Source organism: Tachypleus tridentatus, chromosome 7, assembly GCF_004210375.1.
Source record: "Tachypleus tridentatus isolate NWPU-2018 chromosome 7, ASM421037v1, whole genome shotgun sequence".
Lineage (NCBI taxonomy): Eukaryota > Metazoa > Arthropoda > Merostomata > Xiphosura > Limulidae > Tachypleus > Tachypleus tridentatus.
The window spans coordinates 109,456,197-109,478,797 of NC_134831.1; the positions used below are offsets into that span (position 1 = coordinate 109,456,197).

General features: G+C 34.7%; 1 protein-coding gene across 1 annotated transcript in view; it reads right to left on the bottom strand.

Moving 5' to 3' along the window:
- LOC143256385 (calcium-activated chloride channel regulator 1-like) overlaps positions 1–22,601 on the bottom strand; it is a 57,076-nt gene that overhangs the window by 11,473 nt on the left and 23,002 nt on the right. Inside the window, exons 6-7 of the mRNA XM_076513564.1 lie at positions 18,140–18,433; positions 10,693–10,917 (exon numbers count right to left, since the gene is read on the bottom strand). Of these exons, the coding sequence (XP_076369679.1) occupies positions 10,693–10,917; positions 18,140–18,433 (519 nt within the window). The remainder of the gene's footprint in view (positions 1–10,692; positions 10,918–18,139; positions 18,434–22,601) is intronic.

Here is a 22,601-nt window from a genome sequence, read left to right on the forward strand (position 1 = left end):
TAATATGTATAATCCATTACCCATCACTTGATACATTATTCATTAATAATATGTATAATCCATTACCCATCACTTGATACAATGTTCATTAATAATATGTATAATCCATTATCCATCACTTGATACATTATTCATTAATAATATGTATAATCCATTACCCAACACTTGATACAATGTTTATTAATAATATGTATAATACATTACCCGACACTTGATACAATGTTCATTAATAATATGCATAATCCATTACCCATCACTTGATACATTATTCATTAATAATATGTATAATCCATTACCCATCACTAGATGCAATGTTCATTAATAATATGTATAATCCATTATCCATCACTTGATACAATATTCATTAATAATATGTATAATCCATTATCCATCGCTTGATACAATGTTCATTAATAATATGTATAATCCATTACCTAACACTTGATACAATGTTCATTAATAATATGTATAATCCATTACCCAACACTTGATACATTATTCATTAATAATATGTATAATCCATTACCCATCACTTGATACATTATTCATTAATAATATGTATAATCCATTACCCATCACTTGATACAATGTTCATTAATAATATGTATAATCCATTATCCATCACTTGATACATTATTCATTAATAATATGTATAATCCATTACCCAACACTTGATACAATGTTTATTAATAATATGTATAATACATTACCCGACACTTGATACAATGTTCATTAATAATATGCATAATCCATTACCCATCACTTGATACATTATTCATTAATAATATGTATAATCCATTACCCATCACTAGATGCAATGTTCATTAATAATATGTATAATCCATTATCCATCACTTGATACATTATTCATTAATAATATGTATAATCCATTACCCAACACTTGATACAATGTTTATTAATAATATGTATAATACATTACCCGACACTTGATACAATGTTTATTAATGATATGTATAATACATTACCCGACACTTGATACAATGTTTATTAATAATATGTATAATACATTACCTGACACTTGATACAATGTTTATTAATAATATGTATAATACATTATCCATCACTTGATACAATGTTCATTAATAATATGTATAATCCATTACCCATCACTTGATACATTATTCATTAATAATATGTATAATCCATTACCCATCACTTGTTACAATGTTCATTAATAATATGCATAATCCATTACCCAACACTTGATACAATGCTTATTAATAATATGTATAATCCATTACCCAACACTTGATACAATGTTCATTAATAATATGCATAATCCATTATCCATCACTCGATACAATATTCATTAATAATATGTATAATCCATTACCCATCACTTGATACAATATTCATTGATACTATGTGTAATACATTACCCATCACTTGATACCATGTTCATTAATAATATGTATAATCCATTACCCATCACTTGATACAATGTTCATTAATAATATGTATAATCCATTATCCATCAGTTGATACAATGTTCATTAATAATATGTATAATCCATTACCCATCACTTGATACATTATTCATTAATAATATGTATAGTCCATTACCCATCACTTGATACATTATTCATTAATAATATGTATCATCCATTACCCATCACTTGATACATTATTCATTAATAATATGTATAATCCATTACCCAACACTTGATACAATGTTTATTAATAATATGTATAATACATTACCCGACACTTGATACAATGTTTATTAATGATATGTATAATCCATTACCCAACACTTGATACAATGTTCATTAATAATATGCATAATCCATTATCCATCACTCGATACAATATTCATTAATAATATGTATAATCCATTACCCATCACTTGATACAATATTCATTGATACTATGTGTAATACATTACCCATCACTTGATACAATGTTCATTAATAATATGTATAATCCATTATCCATCACTTGATACAATGTTCATTAATAATATGTATAATCCATTACCCATCACTTAATACATTATTCATTAATAATATGTATAATCCATTACCCATCACTTGATACAATATTCATTGATAATATGTATAATACATTACCCATCACTTGATACAATGTTCATTAATAATATGTATAATCCATTACCCATCATTTGATACAATTTTCATTAATAATATGTATAATTCATTATCCATCCCTTGATATAATGTTTATTAATAATATGTATAATCCATTACCCAACACTTGATACAATGTTCATTAATAATATGCATAATCCATTATCCATCACTCTATACAATATTCATTAATAATATGTATAATCCATTACCCATCACTTGATACAATATTCATTGATACTATGTGTAATACATTACCCATCACTTGATACAATGTTCATTAATAATATGTATAATCCATTATCCATCAGTTGATACAATGTTCATTAATAATATGTATAATCCATTACCCATCACTTGATACATTATTCATTAATAATATGTATAGTCCATTACCCATCACTTGATACATTATTCATTAATAATATGTATCATCCATTACCCATCACTTGATACATTATTCATTAATAATATGTATCATCCATTACCCATCACTTGATACAATGTTCATTAATAATATGTATAATCCATTATTCATCAGTTGATACAATGTTCATTAATAATATGTATAATCCATTACCCATCACTTGATACATTATTCATTAATAATATGTATAATCCATTACCCATCACTTGATACATTATTCATTAATAATATGTATCATCCATTACCCATCACTTGATACATTATTCATTAATAATATGTATCATCCATTACCCGACACTTGATACAATGTTTATTAATAATATGTATAATCCATTATCCATCACTTGATACAATGTTCATTAATAATATGGATAATCCATTACCCATCACTTGTTACAATGTTCATTAATAATATGCATAATCCATTACCCAACACTTGACACAATGTTTATTAATAATATGTATAATCCATTACCCAACACTTGATACAATGTTCATTAATAATATGCATAATCCATTATCCATCACTCGATACAATATTGATTAATAATATGTATAATCCATTACCCATCACTTGATACAATATTCATTGATACTATGTGTAATACATTACCCATCACTTGATACAATGTTCATTAATAATATGCATAATCCATTATCCATCACTCGATACAATATTCATTAATAATATGTATAATCCATTACCCATCACTTGATACAATATTCATTGATACTATGTGTAATACATTACCCATCAATTGATACAATGTTCATTAATAATATGTATAATCCATTATCCATCACTTGATACAATGTTCATTAATAATATGTATAATCCATTACCCATCACTTGATACATTATTCATTAATAATATGTATAATCCATTACCCATCACTTGATACAATATTCATTGATAATATGTATAATACATTACCCATCACTTGATACAATGTTCATTAATAATATGTATAATCCATTACCCATCATTTGATACAATTTTCATTAATAATATGTATAATTCATTATCCATCCCTTGATATAATGTTTATTAATAATATGTATAATCCATTACCCAACACTTGATACAATGTTCATTAATAATATGCATAATCCATTATCCATCACTCTATACAATATTCATTAATAATATGTATAATCCATTACCCATCACTTGATACAATATTCATTGATACTATGTGTAATACATTACCCATCACTTGATACAATGTTCATTAATAATATGCATAATCCATTATCCATCACTCGATACAATATTCATTAATAATATGTATCATCCATTACCCATCACTTGATACATTATTCATTAATAATATGTATCATCCATTACCCGACACTTGATACAATGTTTATTAATAATATGTATAATCCATTATCCATCACTTGATACAATGTTCATTAATAATATGGATAATCCATTACCCATCACTTGTTACAATGTTCATTAATAATATGCATAATCCATTACCCAACACTTGACACAATGTTTATAATAATATGTATAATCCATTACCCAACACTTGATACAATGTTCATTAATAATATGCATAATCCATTATCCATCACTCGATACAATATTCATTAATAATATGTATAATCCATTACCCATCACTTGATACAATATTCATTGATACTATGTGTAATACATTACCCATCACTTGATACAATGTTCATTAATAATATGCATAATCCATTATCCATCACTCGATACAATATTCATTAATAATATGTATAATCCATTACCCATCACTTGATACAATATTCATTGATACTATGTGTAATACATTACCCATCACTTGATACAATGTTCATTAATAAGATGTATAATCCATTATCCATCACTTGATACAATGTTCATTAATAATATGTATAATCCATTACCCATCACTTGATACATTATTCATTAATAATATGTATAATCCATTACCCATCACTTGATACAATATTCATTGATAATATGTATAATACATTACCCATCACTTGATACAATGTTCATTAATAATATGTATAATCCATTACCCATCATTTGATACAATTTTCATTAATAATATGTATAATTCATTATCCATCCCTTGATATAATGTTTATTAATAATATGTATAATCCATTACCCAACACTTGATACAATGTTCATTAATAATATGCATAATCCATTATCCATCACTCTATACAATATTCATTAATAATATGTATAATCCATTACCCATCACTTGATACAATATTCATTGATACTATGTGTAATACATTACCCATCACTTGATACAATGTTCATTAATAATATGCATAATCCATTATCCATCACTCGATACAATATTCATTAATAATATGTATAATCCATTACCCATCACTTGATACAATATTCATTGATACTATGTGTAATACATTACCCATCACTTGATACAATGTTCATTAATAATATGTATAATCCATTATCCATCACTTGATACAATGTTCATTAATATGTATAATCCATTACCCATCACTAGATACAATGTTCATTAATAATATGTATAATCCATTACCCATCACTTGATACATTATTCATTAATAGTATGTATAATCCATTACCCATCACTTGATACATTATTCATTAATAATATGTATAATCCATTACCCAACACTTGATACAATGTTTATTAATAATATGTATAATACATTACCCAACACTTGATACAATGTTTATTAGTAATATTTATTATCCATTACACAACAACTTCGAGAAATACTTATTACACAGATACACTATCCATTACACAACAACTTGGAGAAATACTTATTACACAGATACACAATCCATTACACAACAACTTTGAGAAATACTTATTACACAGATACACGATCCATTATTCAACAACTTTGAGAAATACTTATTACAGAGATACGTGATCCATTATTCAACAACCTCAAAGAACACTTATTAAACTGATATAACCAATAACTTCAAACAATATATTTTCTTTGTTAAACTTGTTTTTTCTAGGTTGTGTTTGTTAACAGTTTGTATAATTACTGTGATAACGATCTGGTTATGTTAGTGAACCATTCAATAAAGTGTGTTCATTTTTTATTAATGTTTCATGTGGTATTTATTGTGTGTGTTACATTTAGTAGGCTCTTTAAAGTACCTGTCTAGTTTGGGCGAATTATATGGTTAGAAAACGATTTTATGCAGTTTTCAATATAATTGTTTCTTCTAAGAATTTTTGTGTTGAAGCCCAATGCTGATAATGGATTTCCCATGATAAGTCCAAGTGGTTGAAAGAAGTCCAGTTATAACAATTCGGTGATGTATTCTTGTCTTATTGCATTTTATTTTTGGATCTTGTAAAGTAGTTATATTAGTTATGTAGTTACATTAATTATGTAGTTACATTAGTTATGCAGTTACATTTGTTATGTAGTTATATTAGTTATGTAGTTACATTAGTTATGTAGTTATATTAGTTATGTAGTTACATTAATTATGTAGTTACATTAGTTATGCAGTTACATTAGTTATGCAGTTACATTAGTTATGCAGTTACATTTGTTATGTAGTTATATTAGTTATGTAGTTACATTTGTTATGTAGTTATATTAGTTATGTAGTTATATTAGTTATGTAGTTACATTTGTTATGTAGTTACATTTGTTATGTAGTTATATTACCTCATGACGGGGAGTTTGAAGAATAGATTTATATCGTCAAAGCTTCAGATAGTGATATTACTGTCTAACCTACTCAAGTGTGAGATAGCTATTCTGAAAACAAAACCTCCTGAAGTCTGCTTGAAGAATTGTCTAGAAATATGGTTAAATGGTTATAAACAGATATAACTAAACGTAAAGTTATCAAGTTTTATGAAATTTTGAGGGACCGTAGATTTTTTGTGTGTGATTGGTTTGTAACAATATAGAAAAATACAAGTTTAAACCTAGTCTTTCTTTCAAAAGTAATTTTAGTACTTTACTTGCTTTCTACTATATTATTGTGACGTTGTTCGTTCTGCGGCGAGTTTTTTAAATTAATTGGTGAAAATAATATAATGTCGCGTGCACGTGACGGAAAAAATTCCTTTATTCTCTTTTTCAACGTTTGTTTAAAGCTAAACACTTTCACACTGCCGTAAGTTATTGTAAGCCTTAATTACAAAATGACATTAACTAAAGTAGAACAAATAAACTTACTTGCATAAAGTTACCGAGATAACTATAACTTTGACTAATTCACCTAACGACGCTTTATTGAATGTCTTACTTACAATCTACAAACTAATACATTAGACAAAATCGATGTCACACTCTTCGAACCTTCTATCTATTACTCCCCTTTTATTTGAACATGCATATTTGAACATCATGTTACCTTCTTACCTATTATTCTTAGTGTGTTTTATGCATAGAATGATTACATTCCACTAATTTATTTCAAGGTTATGATTTTGGTTTGGTCTGGTTGCAGCAAAGGTGCAGATGGAACAAAAATGATGTTTTCCTAACATTAATAATAAGAATCTTAAAAATGGATCCCATCAGTGGCTCGAGCTATTCATCTTAAACCTGGTCAGGAGATTTTACTATTAAACCATTCATGTTGTGAGTGTAGGTCAAGTAATATGTTTTGGGTTTCTATTCATTATAATATAATACTATTATTCCAATTCTTATAAATCAAGAATGGTATAGATTATATTTTGTTGATTCATATTTAAACTAGTTCATTACGGATGATTAGATAGGTGGTCACAATGAAAATCATAGAATATCCTCTTATTTGAAGTTCCTGTTGAACTCATTTGTCCTTCCTTAGAAAAATATAGAAAAAAGAACTGAGAAAAATGTGATTTGATGAATACAGTAGAGAACATTATACATGTGTCATGTTAGATCAGTCGAGAACATTATACATGTGTCATGTTAGATCAGTCGAGAACATTATACATGTGTCATGTTAGATCAGTCGAGAACATTATACATGTGTCATGTTAGATCAGTCGAGAACATTATACATGTGTCATGTTAAATCAGTCGAGACCATTATACATGTGCCATGTTAGATCAGTCGAGAACATTATACATGTGTCATGTTAGATCAGTCAAGACCATTATACATGTGTCATGTTAAATCAGTCGAGACCATTATACATGTGTCATGTTAGATCAGTCGAGAACATTATACATGTGTCATGTTAGATCAGTCGAGACCATTATACATGTGTCATGTTAGATCAGTCGAGACCATTATACATGTGTCATGTTAGATCAGTCGAGAACATTATACATGTGTCATGTTAGATCAGTCGAGAACATTATACGTGTCATGTTAGATCAGTCGAGAACATTATACATGTGCCATGTTAGATCATAATGTGTTTGAAGATTTTCCATGGTTTATTAAGATATTATACAAATTGTTTTTCATGACAGATCTTGTTAGCCAAACTTGCATGAATTTATTGATTTAAGTTTCTGGAGTACAGGTTTCCGCTTTAAGTCTCCCACATTTGATGAGTTCATAATGTGTTAGAAAACCTGATTTCTAATTCCTGTTAATGTCATCGGTATACTGTTTCGTTATTCCGAATAAAAGAACACATGATAATTTATTTTGCTTTTCAAATCAATTCAAAACAATTATCTGGACATTCACCATAATATCGATTATAAGTCCATTAAAGGAACGTTCACATAAATATGTTTTGAAACATAATTATAATAAAAATTGGAAACTTTAAATGTGGTGGAGTAATATGACGTTTTGTTACGCTAGAAAAAATACGAAAATTACAATAAACAAAAATAATTGTACTGTTAAATATCAACATATAGATACGAAGCTAAATGAAATAATTGTACTGTTAAATATCAACATATAGATACAAAGCTAAATGAAATAATTGTACTGTTAAATATCAACATATAGATACGAAGCTAAATGAAATAATTGTACTGTTAAATATCAACATATAGATACGAAGCTAAATGAAATAATTGTACTGTGAAATATCAACATATAGATACGAAGCTAAATGAAATAATTGTACTGTTAAATATCAACATATAGATACGAAGCTAAATGAAATAATTGTACTGTGAAATATCAACATATAGATACAAAGCTAAATGAAATAATTGTACTGTTAAATATCAACATATAGATACGAAGCTAAATGAAATAATTGTACTGTGAAATATCAACATATAGATACGAAGCTAAATGAAATAATTGTACTGTTAAATATCAACATATAGATACGAAGCTGAATGAAATAATTGTACTGTTAAATATCAACATATCGATACGAAGCTAAATGAAATAATTGTACTGTTAAATATCAACATATAGATACGAAGCTAAATGAAATAATTGTACTGTGAAATATCAACATATAGATACGAAGCTAAATGAAATAATTGTACTGTTAAATATCAACATATAGATACGAAGCTAAATGAAATAATTGTACTGTTAAATATCAACAATAGATACGAAGCTGAATGAAATAATTGTACTGCGAAATATCAACATATCGATACGAAGCTAAATTAAATAATTGTACTGTTAAATATCAACATATCGATACGAAGCTAAATGAAATAATTGTACTGTTAAATATCAACATATAGATACGAAGCTGAATGAAATAATTGTACTGCGAAATATCAACATATCGATACGAAGCTAAATGAAATAATTGTACTGTTAAATATCAACATATAGATACGAAGCTGAATGAAATAATTGTACTGCGAAATATCAACATATCGATACGAAGCTAAATTAAATAATTGTACTGTTAAATATCAACATATCGATACGAAGCTAAATGAAATAATTGTACTGTTAAATATCAACATATAGATACGAAGCTAAATGAAATAATTGTACTATTAAATATCAACATATAGATACGAAGCTAAATGCTAAAGATGTAATCACACGATATTATCTATACCTTAACAACGTCCCCTCTGATGACGATGACATATTCATAAGATGTCTCCCTCATAGCAACACGCACTCTGGCACTCATGACATATCACATGTCACTCATCTCCTAGCATCACGCTCTCAAGAGATTAATGTGTATTCATTTGATAACCTCCCCTCCTAGGAATGTGCTCTTAGGAATGTCCCAATGTTATTACAGGTAAACTTCAGTTTTGTCTGTTAGTTGTACTAAATGTCCCAATGTTATTGCAGGTAATCTTCAGTTTCGTAGGTTAGTTGTATTAAATGTCCCAGTGCTTACAGGTAAACTTCAGTTCTGTCTGTTAGTTGTACTAAATGACCCAGTGTTATTACATGTAAACTTTAGTTTATCTGTTAGTTGTACCAAATATCCTGGTGTTGTTACAGATAAGCTTCAGTTTTGTCTGTTAGTTGTACTAAATATCCTGGTGTTGTTACAGGTAAACTTTAGTTTTTCTGTTAATTGTACTAAATATTCTGGTGTTGTTACAGGTAAACTTCAGTTTTGTCTGTTGGTTGTACTAAATGTCCCAGTGTTGTTACAGGTGAACTTCAGTTTTGTCTGTTAGTTGTACTAAATGTCCCAGTGTTGTTACAGGTAAGCTTCAGTTTTGTCTGTTAGTTGTACTAAATGTCCCAGTGTTGTTACAGGTAAAGTTCAGTTTTGTCTGTTAGTTGTACTAAATATCCTGATGTTGTTACATGTAAACTTCAGTTTTTCTGTTAGTTGTACTAAATATCCTGGTGTTGGTACATGTAAACTTCAGTTTTTCTGTTAGTTGTACTAAATATCCTGGTGTTGTTAGATGTAAACTTTAGTCTTGTTTGTTAGTTGTCTATACGTTACTTTCTGTGGTATACATTGTAGTTGTTTGAGACTTTTATTCTCTGGATAGTGTTATTTCATACAGGTATAGCTCATTGTGTAGTTTAGTGCTTAACATTCAACAAACGACTCTACTCTGTTACTTAATACAAAACCAGCAGAAGGAAATAACAATTCCTTTATTAATATTGTATACAACACAGTCGAAAAATGTGTTGAGGTTGTGACGTTTATATCGAATATGATATGAAAATAAAACTCTAAAGAACATGGTTATTTTAATGTTAACAAGAGAGAGGACCATCGTTTTTTAACCACATGATAATAGGTCACATTGTTAACGATCGAAGTTTTATTTACCTGGGCTAGAGAGAACTTGAATAATACCATATTCTCTTCTTCTCTGACTGTACACTGTCTGCTGGTCAAGTTGTAACGGGTTAAGTCTGGACCTACTATGTCTGCCATTAGGTTTGACACTCTGGTGGTGATGAAGGTAAACATGGTATTATGGCCAATGGAATCATCGATAAGGATTGGGAAGGATGTGATATTATATCCCACTGGTGATTTAACGCTGGATAACTAAAGCAGAAAAATTGTTATATTTAACACATCTATAAGATATATGGAACAGGTAAGTCTTAGCAACTTAATAAATAAGTTTATTTTTAGGATATCAAATCCTTTACACCATGTCTAGTTAATTATAAAGGTCAGAGGTCAATAGTTCATAGGAAAGATAACAGATGTTATATAATAGAAACTAAAGCGATTTGGAGAGAAATTATTTGTTTGGTAAATCACTCCTGCTTTACTATAGGTTCGCCTGTCTGTACTTATTGTTTTCAGTACTGTAGAATACGAATCAGACATTCCAGTTTTCTAACTGGTTCTAGTGTCTAGACTTTCCTTTTTCAACACTGGAGATTATGAACGGCGTTTCTAACTAGAACTATGAGAGATAAAATAACAGTCAAATTATTTTTACATCGTGTGCCAAAATAGGATGTCATAAATGAAAGCCACGAATTTACTAAGTAGATTCTTGTTATAAGAGCAATGGTCTGGCCTTACTTAATAATACCACTAAAGAAAAAATATCTTAATATAGTGGTGAAGCAGAGATCTACTGGTGAAACAGAGGTCTACTGGTGAAGCAGAGATCTACTGGTGAAGCAGAGGTCTACTGGTGAAGCAGAGATCTACTGGTGAAGCAGAAGTCTACTGGTGAAGCAGAGATCTACTGGTGAAGCAGAGGTCTACTGGTGAAACAGAGATCTACTGGTGAAGCAGAGATCTACTGGTGAAGCAGAGGTCTACTGGTGAAACAGAGATCTACTGGTGAAGAAGAGGTCTACTGGTGAAACAGAGATCTACTGGTGAAGAAGAGATCTACTGGTGAAGCAGAGGTCTACTGGTGAAACAGAGATCTACTGGTGAAGAAGAGGTCTACTGGTGAAGCAGAGATCTACTGGTGAAGCAGAGATCTACTGGTGAAGCAGAGGTCTACTGGTGAAGCAGAGATCTACTGGTGAAGCAGAGGTCTACTGGTGAAGCAGAGGTCTACTGGTGAAACAGAGATCTACTGGTGAAGAAGAGATCTACTGGTGAAGCAGAGGTCTACTGGTGAAGCAGAGATCTACTGGTGAAGAAGAGGTCTACTGGTGAAGCAGAGATCTACTGGTGAAGCAGAGATCTACTGGTGAAGCAGAGGTCTACTGGTGAAGCAGAGATCTACTGGTGAAGCAGAGGTCTACTGGTGAAGCAGAGATCTACTGGTGAAGCAGAGGTCTACTGGTGAAGCAGAGGTCTACTGGTAAAGCAGAGATCTACTGGTGAAACAGAGATCTACTGGTGAAGAAGAGATCTACTGGTGAAGCAGAGGTCTACTGGTGAAACAGAGGTCTACTGGTGAAGCAGAGATCTACTGGTGAAGCAGAGGTCTACTGGTGAAACAGAGGTCTACTGGTGAAACAGAGATCTACTGGTGAAGAAGAGGTCTACTGGTAAAGCAGAGATCTACTGGTGAAGCAGAGGTCTACTGGTGAAGCAGAGATCTACTGGTGAAACAGAGATCTACTGGTGAAGCAGAGGTCTACTGGTGAAGCAGAGATCTACTGGTGAAGCAGAGGTCTACTGGTAAAGCAGAGATCTACTGGTGAAACAGAGATCTACTGGTGAAGAAGAGATCTACTGGTGAAGCAGAGGTCTACTGGTGAAACAGAGATCTACTGGTGAAGAAGAGGTCTACTGGTAAAGCAGAGATCTACTGGTGAAACAGAGATCTACTGGTGAAGCAGAGATCTACTGGTGAAGAAGAGGTCTACTGGTGAAGAAGAGGTCTACTGGTAAAGCAGAGGTCTACTGGTGAAGAAGAGGTCTACTGGTAAAGCAGAGGTCTACTGGTGAAGAAGAGGTCTACTGGTGAAGAAGAGGTCTACTGGTGAAGCAGAGATCTACTGGTGAAGCAGAGATCTACTGGTGAAGCAGAGATCTACTGGTGAAGAAGAGGTCTACTGGTGAAACAGAGATCTACTGGTGAAGAAGAGATCTACTGGTGAAGCAGAGGTCTACTGGTGAAACAGAGATCTACTGGTGAAGCAGAGATCTACTGGTGAAGCAGAGATCTACTGGTGAAGAAGAGGTCTACTGGTAGAGCAGAGATCTACTGGTGAAGCAGAGGTCTACTGGTGAAGCAGAGATCTACTGGTGAAGCAGAGATCTACTGGTGAAGCAGAGGTCTACTGGTGAAGCAGAGGTCTACTGGTGAAGCAGAGGTCTACTGGTGAAGCAGAGATCTACTGGTGAAGCAGAGATCTACTGGTGAAGCAGAGATCTACTGGTGAAGCAGAGGTCTACTGGTGAAGCAGAGGTATACTGGTAAAGCAGAGATCTACTGGTGAAACAGAGATCTACTGGTGAAGAAGAGATCTACTGGTGAAGCAGAGGTCTACTGGTGAAACAGAGATCTACTGGTGAAGCAGAGGTCTACTGGTGAAGCAGATGTCTATTGTTTTAAGCAAAATAAATTTAATTATTTCGTTTATAGGCACACACATTACAAATGGACAGCTGGTTAGGGCGCTCTACTCGCAATCGGAGAGTCGTGGGTTCGAATCCCCGTCACACCAAACACGCTCGCCCTTTCAGACGTGAAAACGTTATAGTGTAATACTTAACCTCATTATTGATTGGTAAAATAGTACCCAAGCGTTGGCGGTGGGTTGAGATAATTAGCTGCCTTCCCTCTAGTCTTAGGTTGCTAAATTAGGGCCGACTAGCTCGGAAGCCCTTGCGTAGATTTCGCAAAATTTAACAATCAAAAACAAACACAGAAATCACTAGTCCAGGTAAAGTTTTCATCTCCACACTTAAGAAACAACATTGACGGACTGAAAAGGGTTAAGTGTAGTGTTTCTAAGATCACCTCAGAGTGTATATGGTTACTATGGTTATTCGAAGACAGTAGTGGTTCCTGGGATTATACCAGAGACAGTATAATGCTACTATCGTTATTCATGGATATAGTGGTTCCTGTGATTATCCCAGATAGTATATATGTTTACTATGGTTATTCAGGAACAGTAATGGTTCCTTTGATTATCCCAGACAGTGTATATGGTTATTATGATTAGTCTGGGACAGTACTGGTTCCTTTGATTATCCCAGATAGTGTATATGGTTAGTATTATTAGTGAGGGACAGTAGTGGCTCCTGTGATTATCCAATAGAGGGTATATGGTTACTATGATTAGTCAGGGACAGTAGTGGTTCCTTTGATTATCCCAGATAGTGTATATGGTTATGGTTACTATGATTAGTCAGGGACAGTACTGGTTCTCATGATTATCCAATAGAGGGTATATGGTTACTATGATTAGTCAGGACGGTAGTGGTTCCTCTGATTATCCCAGATAGTGAATATAGTTACTATGATTAGTCAGGGACAGTACTGGTTCCTGTGATCATCCAATAGAGGGTATATGGTTACTATGATTAGTCAGGGACAGTAGTGGTTCCTTTGATTATCCCAGATAGTGTATATGGTTAGTATTATTAGTGAGGGACAGTAGTGGCTCCTGTGATTATCCAATAGAGGGTATATGGTTACTATGATTAGTCAGGGACAGTAGTGGTTCCTTTGATTATCCCAGATAGTGTATATGGTTATGGTTACTATGATTAGTCAGGGACAGTACTGGTTCTCATGATTATCCAATAGAAGGTATATGGTTACTATGATTAGTTAGGACGGTAGTGGTTCCTTTGATTATCCCAGATAGTGTATATGGTTACTATGATTAGTCAGGGACAGTACTGGTTCCTGTGATTATCCAATAGAGGGTATATGGTTACTATGAATAGTCAGAGACAGTAGTGGTTCCTTTGATTATCCCAGATAGTGTATATGGTTAGTATTATTAGTGAGGGACAGTAGTGGCTCCTGTGATTACCCCACAGAATGTATCGTCGTGGCGATCCCTTGAGGTCGAGGATTATGGTCCTTTAAGCTCATACATGGGTCTGGAGATGGTTAATGAGGCTGGCATTGTTTCCTCACTTCAGAGGGAGAGAGAGGTTTCAATAGTAGCTGGCATTGTTTCCTCACTTCAAAGGGAGGGAGAGATTTCAGCAGTAGCTGACATTGTTGTCTCACTTCAGAGGGAGAGATAGGTTTCAGTAGTAGCTAGCATTGTTTCCTCACTTCAGAGGGAGAGATAGGTTTCAGTAGTAGCTACCATTGTTTCCTCACTTCAGAGGGAAAGAAAGGTTTCAATAGTAGCTGGCATTGTTTCCTCACTTCAGAGGGAGAGAGAGGTTTCAGCAGTAGCTGGCATTGTTTCCTCACTTCAGAGGGAAAGAAAGGTTTCAATAGTAGCTGGCATTGTTTCCTCACTTTAGAGAGAGAGAGAGGTTTCAATAGTAGCTGGCATTGTTTCCTCACTTCAGAGGTAGAGAGAGGTTTCAATAGTAGCTGGCATTGTTTCCTCACTTCAGAGGGAGGGAGAGGTTTCAGCAGTAGCTGGCATTGTTTCCTCACTTCAGAGGGAGAGAGAGGTTTCAATAGTAGCTAGCATTGTTTCCTCACTTCAGAGGGAGGGAGAGGTTTCAGCAGTAGCTGGCATTGTTTCCTCACTTCAGAGGGAGGGAGAGGTTTCAATAGTAGCTTGCATTGTTTCCTCACTTCAGAGAGAGAGTTTCAGTTTCAGTAATAGCTGGCTTTGTTTCCTCACTTCAGAGAGAGAGGTTTCAGTAGTAGCTGGCATTGTTTCTTCTTCTCTCGCTTCTCATCAAAATGTTGTCTTCTTGATAACTCAAATAATTCTGCTTCCTGATGGATAAGAGATCTCCAAGTGGTTCGGTTGTGAGCTAGAGTTTCCCAATTGTTAACATCAATGTTGAAGCTCTTGAGTGTTGTCGTCAGGCCATCCTTGAACCGTTTCTTTCGTCCTCCTCAAATTTGTTTCCCATTTTTCAGTTGACCATACAAATGTTGTTCGGGAGTCGGCTGTCATCCATTCGGAACATGTGGCCTGTCCATCGGAGGCGGCTGCTGATGATGGTGGCTTCATTGCTGCTGACCTTTGCTTCTTCGAGGACGCTTAGGCTGTTTTTGTATTCCTCCCTTTTGATCTTCAAAATACTCAGGAGGCACCTTTAGTGGAAATATTCCAGCTGGTTTAGGTGTCAACGTGGTACCCATGTTTCAGAACCGTACTGGAGGGTGGAGATGACAACTATCTTGTATACGAGCATCTTGGTGACTGTCCTAATGTCTCGATCCTGAAAAAGTCGTGTTTCTAGACGTCTAAAGGCAGCTCCTATACATTTCAGACAATACTAGATTTCGCAGTCGATGTCTGCAGAGGAAAAGAGATGGCTTCCCAAATAGCGAAAACTGATGACTTTTTCTAGGAGTTGGTCTTGTAGCACAGCAGGCGATACTGGGTTGATCGTCTCGGGTGCTGGTTGATGGAGAATCTGGGTCTTGGTCAAGTTGATAGAGAGTCCCATTTTTTGGTAGGCAAAGTCAAAAGCGTTAAGAATGCCCTGAAGCCCCTGTTCGCCGAGAGATGACACCTGATTGTCGTCAGCATACTGCAGATCGATCACAGAGGTCATTGATGTTCGGTTCTTGGTCTTGAGGCGGCTAGGCCTAAAGAACTTTTTATCTGTCCGGTATTCGATCTCGATGCCTGGTTGTAATCTTGGCTCTATGAGATACGTGATGACAGAGATGAAAATGGTGAAGTTTGTTGCAACGACACCGCTTTGCTTCACTTCAGAGTTGACAGGAAAAGATTCTGTTAAGCCTCCATCAGTTTTAACCATTACCATCATTTCGTCATGGAGAGAGCACAGGATGGTGATGAACTTTGCAGAAAATCCACTGGAAACAAGAATCTTCCACAATAATCCACAGGGACACGCTGTCAAAGGCCTTAGTAAGATCGGTGAAGGCCATATACATAGAGAGGGCTTCTGCTCTTCTCGACATTTCTCTTGAAGTTGACGGGCAGAGAAAATCACATCTGTCGTCCCTTTTGTTGGTCGGAAACAACTCCGGGTTTTTGTCATGATATTCTCAGCGAGAGGCTTCAGTCAATCGTTGAAAATCTTTGCTAAACATTTACCAGCAATGGATAGAAGTGAGACGCCTCTGTTGTTTCCACAGTCCTTCTTCTTGTAGATGGAGACCATCAGGGCATCTCTTAGGTCTGAAGAAATGGTCTCGGTTTCTCAGATCTTGGTGGTTAGCTGGTGGAACTCTTGTTGGATCAGAGGTTCCCCTTTCTTGAAGATTTGATGTTGTCGATTCCTACAGCAATGTTGTCCTTCATTTTTATAACAGCGTTATTTAAGTAACTGAAGTACATACCAACATGTTAGAGCTAGTGTTATTTAAGTAAATGAAGTACATACCAACATGCTAGAGCTAGTGTTATTTAAATAACTAAAGTACATACCAACATGTTAGAGCTAGTGTCATTTAAGTAACTAAAGTACATACCAACATGTTAGAGCTAGTGTCATTTAAGTAACTGAAGTACATACCAACATGCTAGAGCTAGTGTTATTTAAATTACTAAAGTACATGCCAACATGTTAGAGCTAGTGTTATTTAAGTAACTGAAGTACATACCAACATGTTAGAGCTAGTGTTATTTAAATAACTAAAGTACATGCCAACATGTTAGAGCTAGTGTTATTTAAGTAACTGAAGTACATACCAACATGTTAGAGCTAGCGTTATTTAAGTAACTGAAGTAGATATCAACATGTTAGAGCTAGTGTTATTTAAGTAACTGAAGTACACACCAACATGCTAAAGCTAGTGTTATTTAAATAACTGAAGTACATACCAACATGTTAGAGCTAGTGTCATTTAAGTAACTAAAGTACATACCAACATGTTAGAGCTAGTGTCATTTAAGTAACTGAAGTACATACCAACATGCTAGAGCTAGTGTTATTTAAATAACTAAAGTACATGCCAACATGTTAGAGCTAGTGTTATTTAAGTAACTGAAGTACACACCAACATGTTAGAGCTAGTGTTATTTAAATAACTGAAGTACATACCAACATGTTAGAGCTAGTGTTATTTAAGTAACAGAAGTACATACCAGCATGCTAGAGCTAGTGTTATTTAAGTAACTGAAGTACATACCAACATGTTAGTGCTAGTGTTATTTAAGTAACTGAAGTACATACCAACATGTTAGTGCTAGTGTTATTTAAGTAACTGAAGTACATACCAACATGTTAGAGCTAGTGTTATTTAAGTAACAGAAGTACATACCAACACTTCAGATAGATCCAGATCAGATTTGATCGTCTTCACTGTGTAAAAGAAAGCCTTGTCCAACTCACTTGAATGAGCATTAGGTATGTAATAAGATGTTCCTCCTGTGTCTCTAGACATAGCCTCTAACTTCTCCGAGGCGCTAACTCCCAAAGCAACAGTGTCTATAACTACCCCAGCCCTCTTAACCGCTGGCCAAATATCTTTGACACACGGACCCTGGCATGGTTTGTTTTCCTCTCCATCCGACACCAGAATAAAACTTGCACCTTCCGTTATATTTCCCAGCACCTGAAAGTACCGATAAGTTTATGTGTGTTAAGATTTCTGTAATCCTTTTCTTGATTGAAGGATGAAAATATTAATAATCTATAGGAATTGATCAATATATTGATCAATATAACTAAAGTATGGAATAAAGACAACATTTCTGTAACAACATTGTTAACATCTAGAATTGCTTTCATTCGCCTGAGCCAATACCCGGTGCGCCAGGTGTGGAGGTTAACATAATGTAACTAAATGACCTCGTTTAGAGACATGTGTCAACAGACGGCTTCTTATCATGACTGCCCAAAGTATCAACACGAGCTACATATACGCACCCAAAGACAACAATCAACAAACAGTCAGGTAATACTAACAACAACTTTCCTACACTTCCCAAACAGCCAGAATATCAAATGATTCAAATCGGAGTACCCTCACTTGGTACAACCAATCAAACCTCATATGCAGCTATACTATAAAACAACAAAAGAATGAACAACTACCTATAGAAAATTACACCACCAGCAGACCGAGAAAAGTAGATGAATGGTTATTCGAACGGTTAGTTCCATTCGTAGCTGACGCCGTGATGATCTGTTTTTCTGGATCCGACCTAATTGTCTCTCAACTCTACAAATAAATTTATAGCTGACGTCGTGATGATCTGTTTTTCTGGATCCGTCCAAATTGTCTCTCAACTCTACAAATAAATTTGTAGCTGACGTCGTGATAAACTGTTTTTCTGGATCCGTCCAAATTGTCTCTCAACTCTACAAATAAATTCGTAGCTGACGTCGTGATGATCTGTTTTTCTGGATCCGCCCAAACTGTCTCTCAACTCTACAAATAAATTTGTAGCTGACGCCGTGATGATCTGTTTTTCTGGATCCGTCCAAATTGTCTCTCAACTGTACAAAAAATTTGTAGCTGACGTCGTGATGATCTGTTTTTCTGGATCCGTCCAAATTGTCTCTCAACTGCACAAAAAATTTGTAGCTGACGTCGTGATGATCTGTTTCCGTCCAAACTGTCTCTCAACTCTACAAATAAATTTGTAGCTGACGTCGTGATGATCTGTTTTTCTGGATCCGTCTAAACTATCTCTCAACTGTACAAAGAAATTCGTAGCTGACGTCGTGATGATCTGTTTTTCTGGATCCGTCCAAATTGTCTCTCAACTGTACAAAAAATTTGTAGCTGACGTCGTGATGATCTGTTTTTCTGGATCCGTCCAAATTGTCTCTCAACTGCACAAAAAATTTGTAGCTGACGTCGTGATGATCTGTTTCCGTCCAAACTGTCTCTCAACTCTACAAATAAATTTGTAGCTGACGTCGTGATGATCTGTTTTTCTGGATCCGTCTAAACTATCTCTCAACTGTACAAAGAAATTCGTAGCTGACGTCGTGATGATCTGTTTTTCTGGATCCGTCCAAATTGTCTCTCAACTGTACAAAGATATGAGCAGCAGATTTCTCTCTAGATCTATAAAATCGCGAATCTGTCTTGATGGGAGAATACATCTACCGGCGACACTCTAGAGCCATGTTCCGATAAGGTTAACTTGTTTCTATACTACGTTTTAATATTCAGGGAAACTTGACCCACAAAAAATATCTAATATTTGATTCATGCGGTAACTTCAACATAAACATCGTATCTCTCAACGGAACACTTGTCAAACCCAACCATGACTTTAGTTTACCATGAACATCGTATCTCTCAACGGAACACTTGTCAAACCCAACCATGACTTTAGTTTACCATGAACATCGTATCTCTCAACGGAACACTTGTCAAACCCAACCATGACTTTAGTTTACCATGAACATCGTATCTCTCAACGGAACACTTGTCAAACCCAACCATGACTTCAGTTTACCATGAACATCGTATCTCTCAACGGAACACTTGTCAAACCCAACCATGACTTTAGTTTACCATGAACATCGTATCTCTCAACGGAACACTTGTCAAACCCAACCATGACTTTAGTTTACCATGAACATCGTATCTCTCAACGGAACACTTGTCAAACCCAACCATGACTTTAGTTTACCATGAACATCGTATCTCTCAACGGAACACTTGTCAAACCCAACCATGACTTTAGTTTACCATGAACATCGTATCTCTCAACGGAACACTTGTCAAACCCAACCATGACTTTAGTTTACCATGAACATCGTATCTCTCAACGGAACACTTGTCAAACCCAACCATGACTTTAGTTTACCATGAACATCGTATCTCTCAACGGAACACTTGTCAAACCCAACCATGACTTTAGTTTACCATGAACATCGTATCTCTCAACGGAACACTTGTCAAACCCAACCATGACTTTAGTTTACCATGAACATCGTATCTCTCAACGGAACACTTGTCAAACCCAACCATGACTTTAGTTTACCATGAACATCGTATCTCTCAACGGAACACTTGTCAAACCCAACCATGACTTTAGTTTACCATGAACATCGTATCTCTCAACGGAACACTTGTCAAACCCAACCATGACTTTAGTTTACCATGAACATCGTATCTCTCAACGGAACACTTGTCAAACCCAACCATGACTTTAGTTTACCATGAACATCGTATCTCTCAACGGAACACTTGTCAAACCCAACCATGACTTTAGTTTACCATGAACATCGTATCTCTCAACGGAACACTTGTCAAACCCAACCATGACTTTAGTTTACCATGAACATCGTATCTCTCAACGGAACACTTGTCAAACCCAACCATGACTTTAGTTTACCATGAACATCGTATCTCTCAACGGAACACTTGTCAAACCCAACCATGACTTTAGTTTACCATGAACATCGTATCTCTCAACGGAACACTTGTCAAACCCAACCATGACTTTAGTTTACCATGAACATCGTATCTCTCAACGGAACACTTGTCAAACCCAACCATGACTTTAGTTTACCATGAACATCGTATCTCTCAACGGAACACTTGTCAAACCCAACCATGACTTTAGTTTACCATGAACATCGTATCTCTCAACGGAACACTTGTCAAACCCAACCATGACTTTAGTTTACCATGAACATCGTATCTCTCAACGGAACACTTGTCAAACCCAACCATGACTTTAGTTTACCATGAACATCGTATCTCTCAACGGAACACTTGTCAAACCCAACCATGACTTTAGTTTACCATGAACATCGTATCTCTCAACGGAACACTTGTCAAACCCAACCATGACTTTAGTTTACCATGAACATCGTATCTCTCAACGGAACACTTGTCAAACCCAACCATGACTTTAGTTTACCATGAACATCGTATCTCTCAACGGAACACTTGTCAAACCCAACCATGACTTTAGTTTACCATGAACATCGTATCTCTCAACGGAACACTTGTCAAACCCAACCATGACTTTAGTTTACCATGAACATCGTATCTCTCAACGGAACACTTGTCAAACCCAACCATGACTTTAGTTTACCATGAACATCGTATCTCTCAACGGAACACTTGTCAAACCCAACCATGACTTTAGTTTACCATGAACATCGTATCTCTCAACGGAACACTTGTCAAACCCAACCATGACTTTAGTTTACCATGAACATCGTATCTCTCAACGGAACACTTGTCAAACCCAACCATGACTTTAGTTTACCATAAACATCGTATCTCTCAACGGAACACTTGTCAAACCCAACCATGACTTTAGTTTACCATGAACATCGTATCTCTCAACGGAACACTTGTCAAACCCAACCATGACTTTAGTTTACCATGAACATCGTATCTCTCAACGGAACACTTGTCAAACCCAACCATGACTTTAGTTTACCATGAACATCGTATCTCTCAACGGAACACTTGTCAAACCCAACCATGACTTTAGTTTACCATGAACATCGTATCTCTCAACGGAACACTTGTCAAACCCAACCATGACTTTAGTTTACCATGAACATCGTATCTCTCAACGGAACACTTGTCAAACCCAACCATGACTTTAGTTTACCATGAACATCGTATCTCTCAACGGAACACTTGTCAAACCCAACCATGACTTTAGTTTACCATGAACATCGTATCTCTCAACGGAACACTTGTCAAACCCAACCATGACTTTAGTTTACCATGAACATCGTATCTCTCAACGGAACACTTGTCAAACCCAACCATGACTTTAGTTTACCATGAA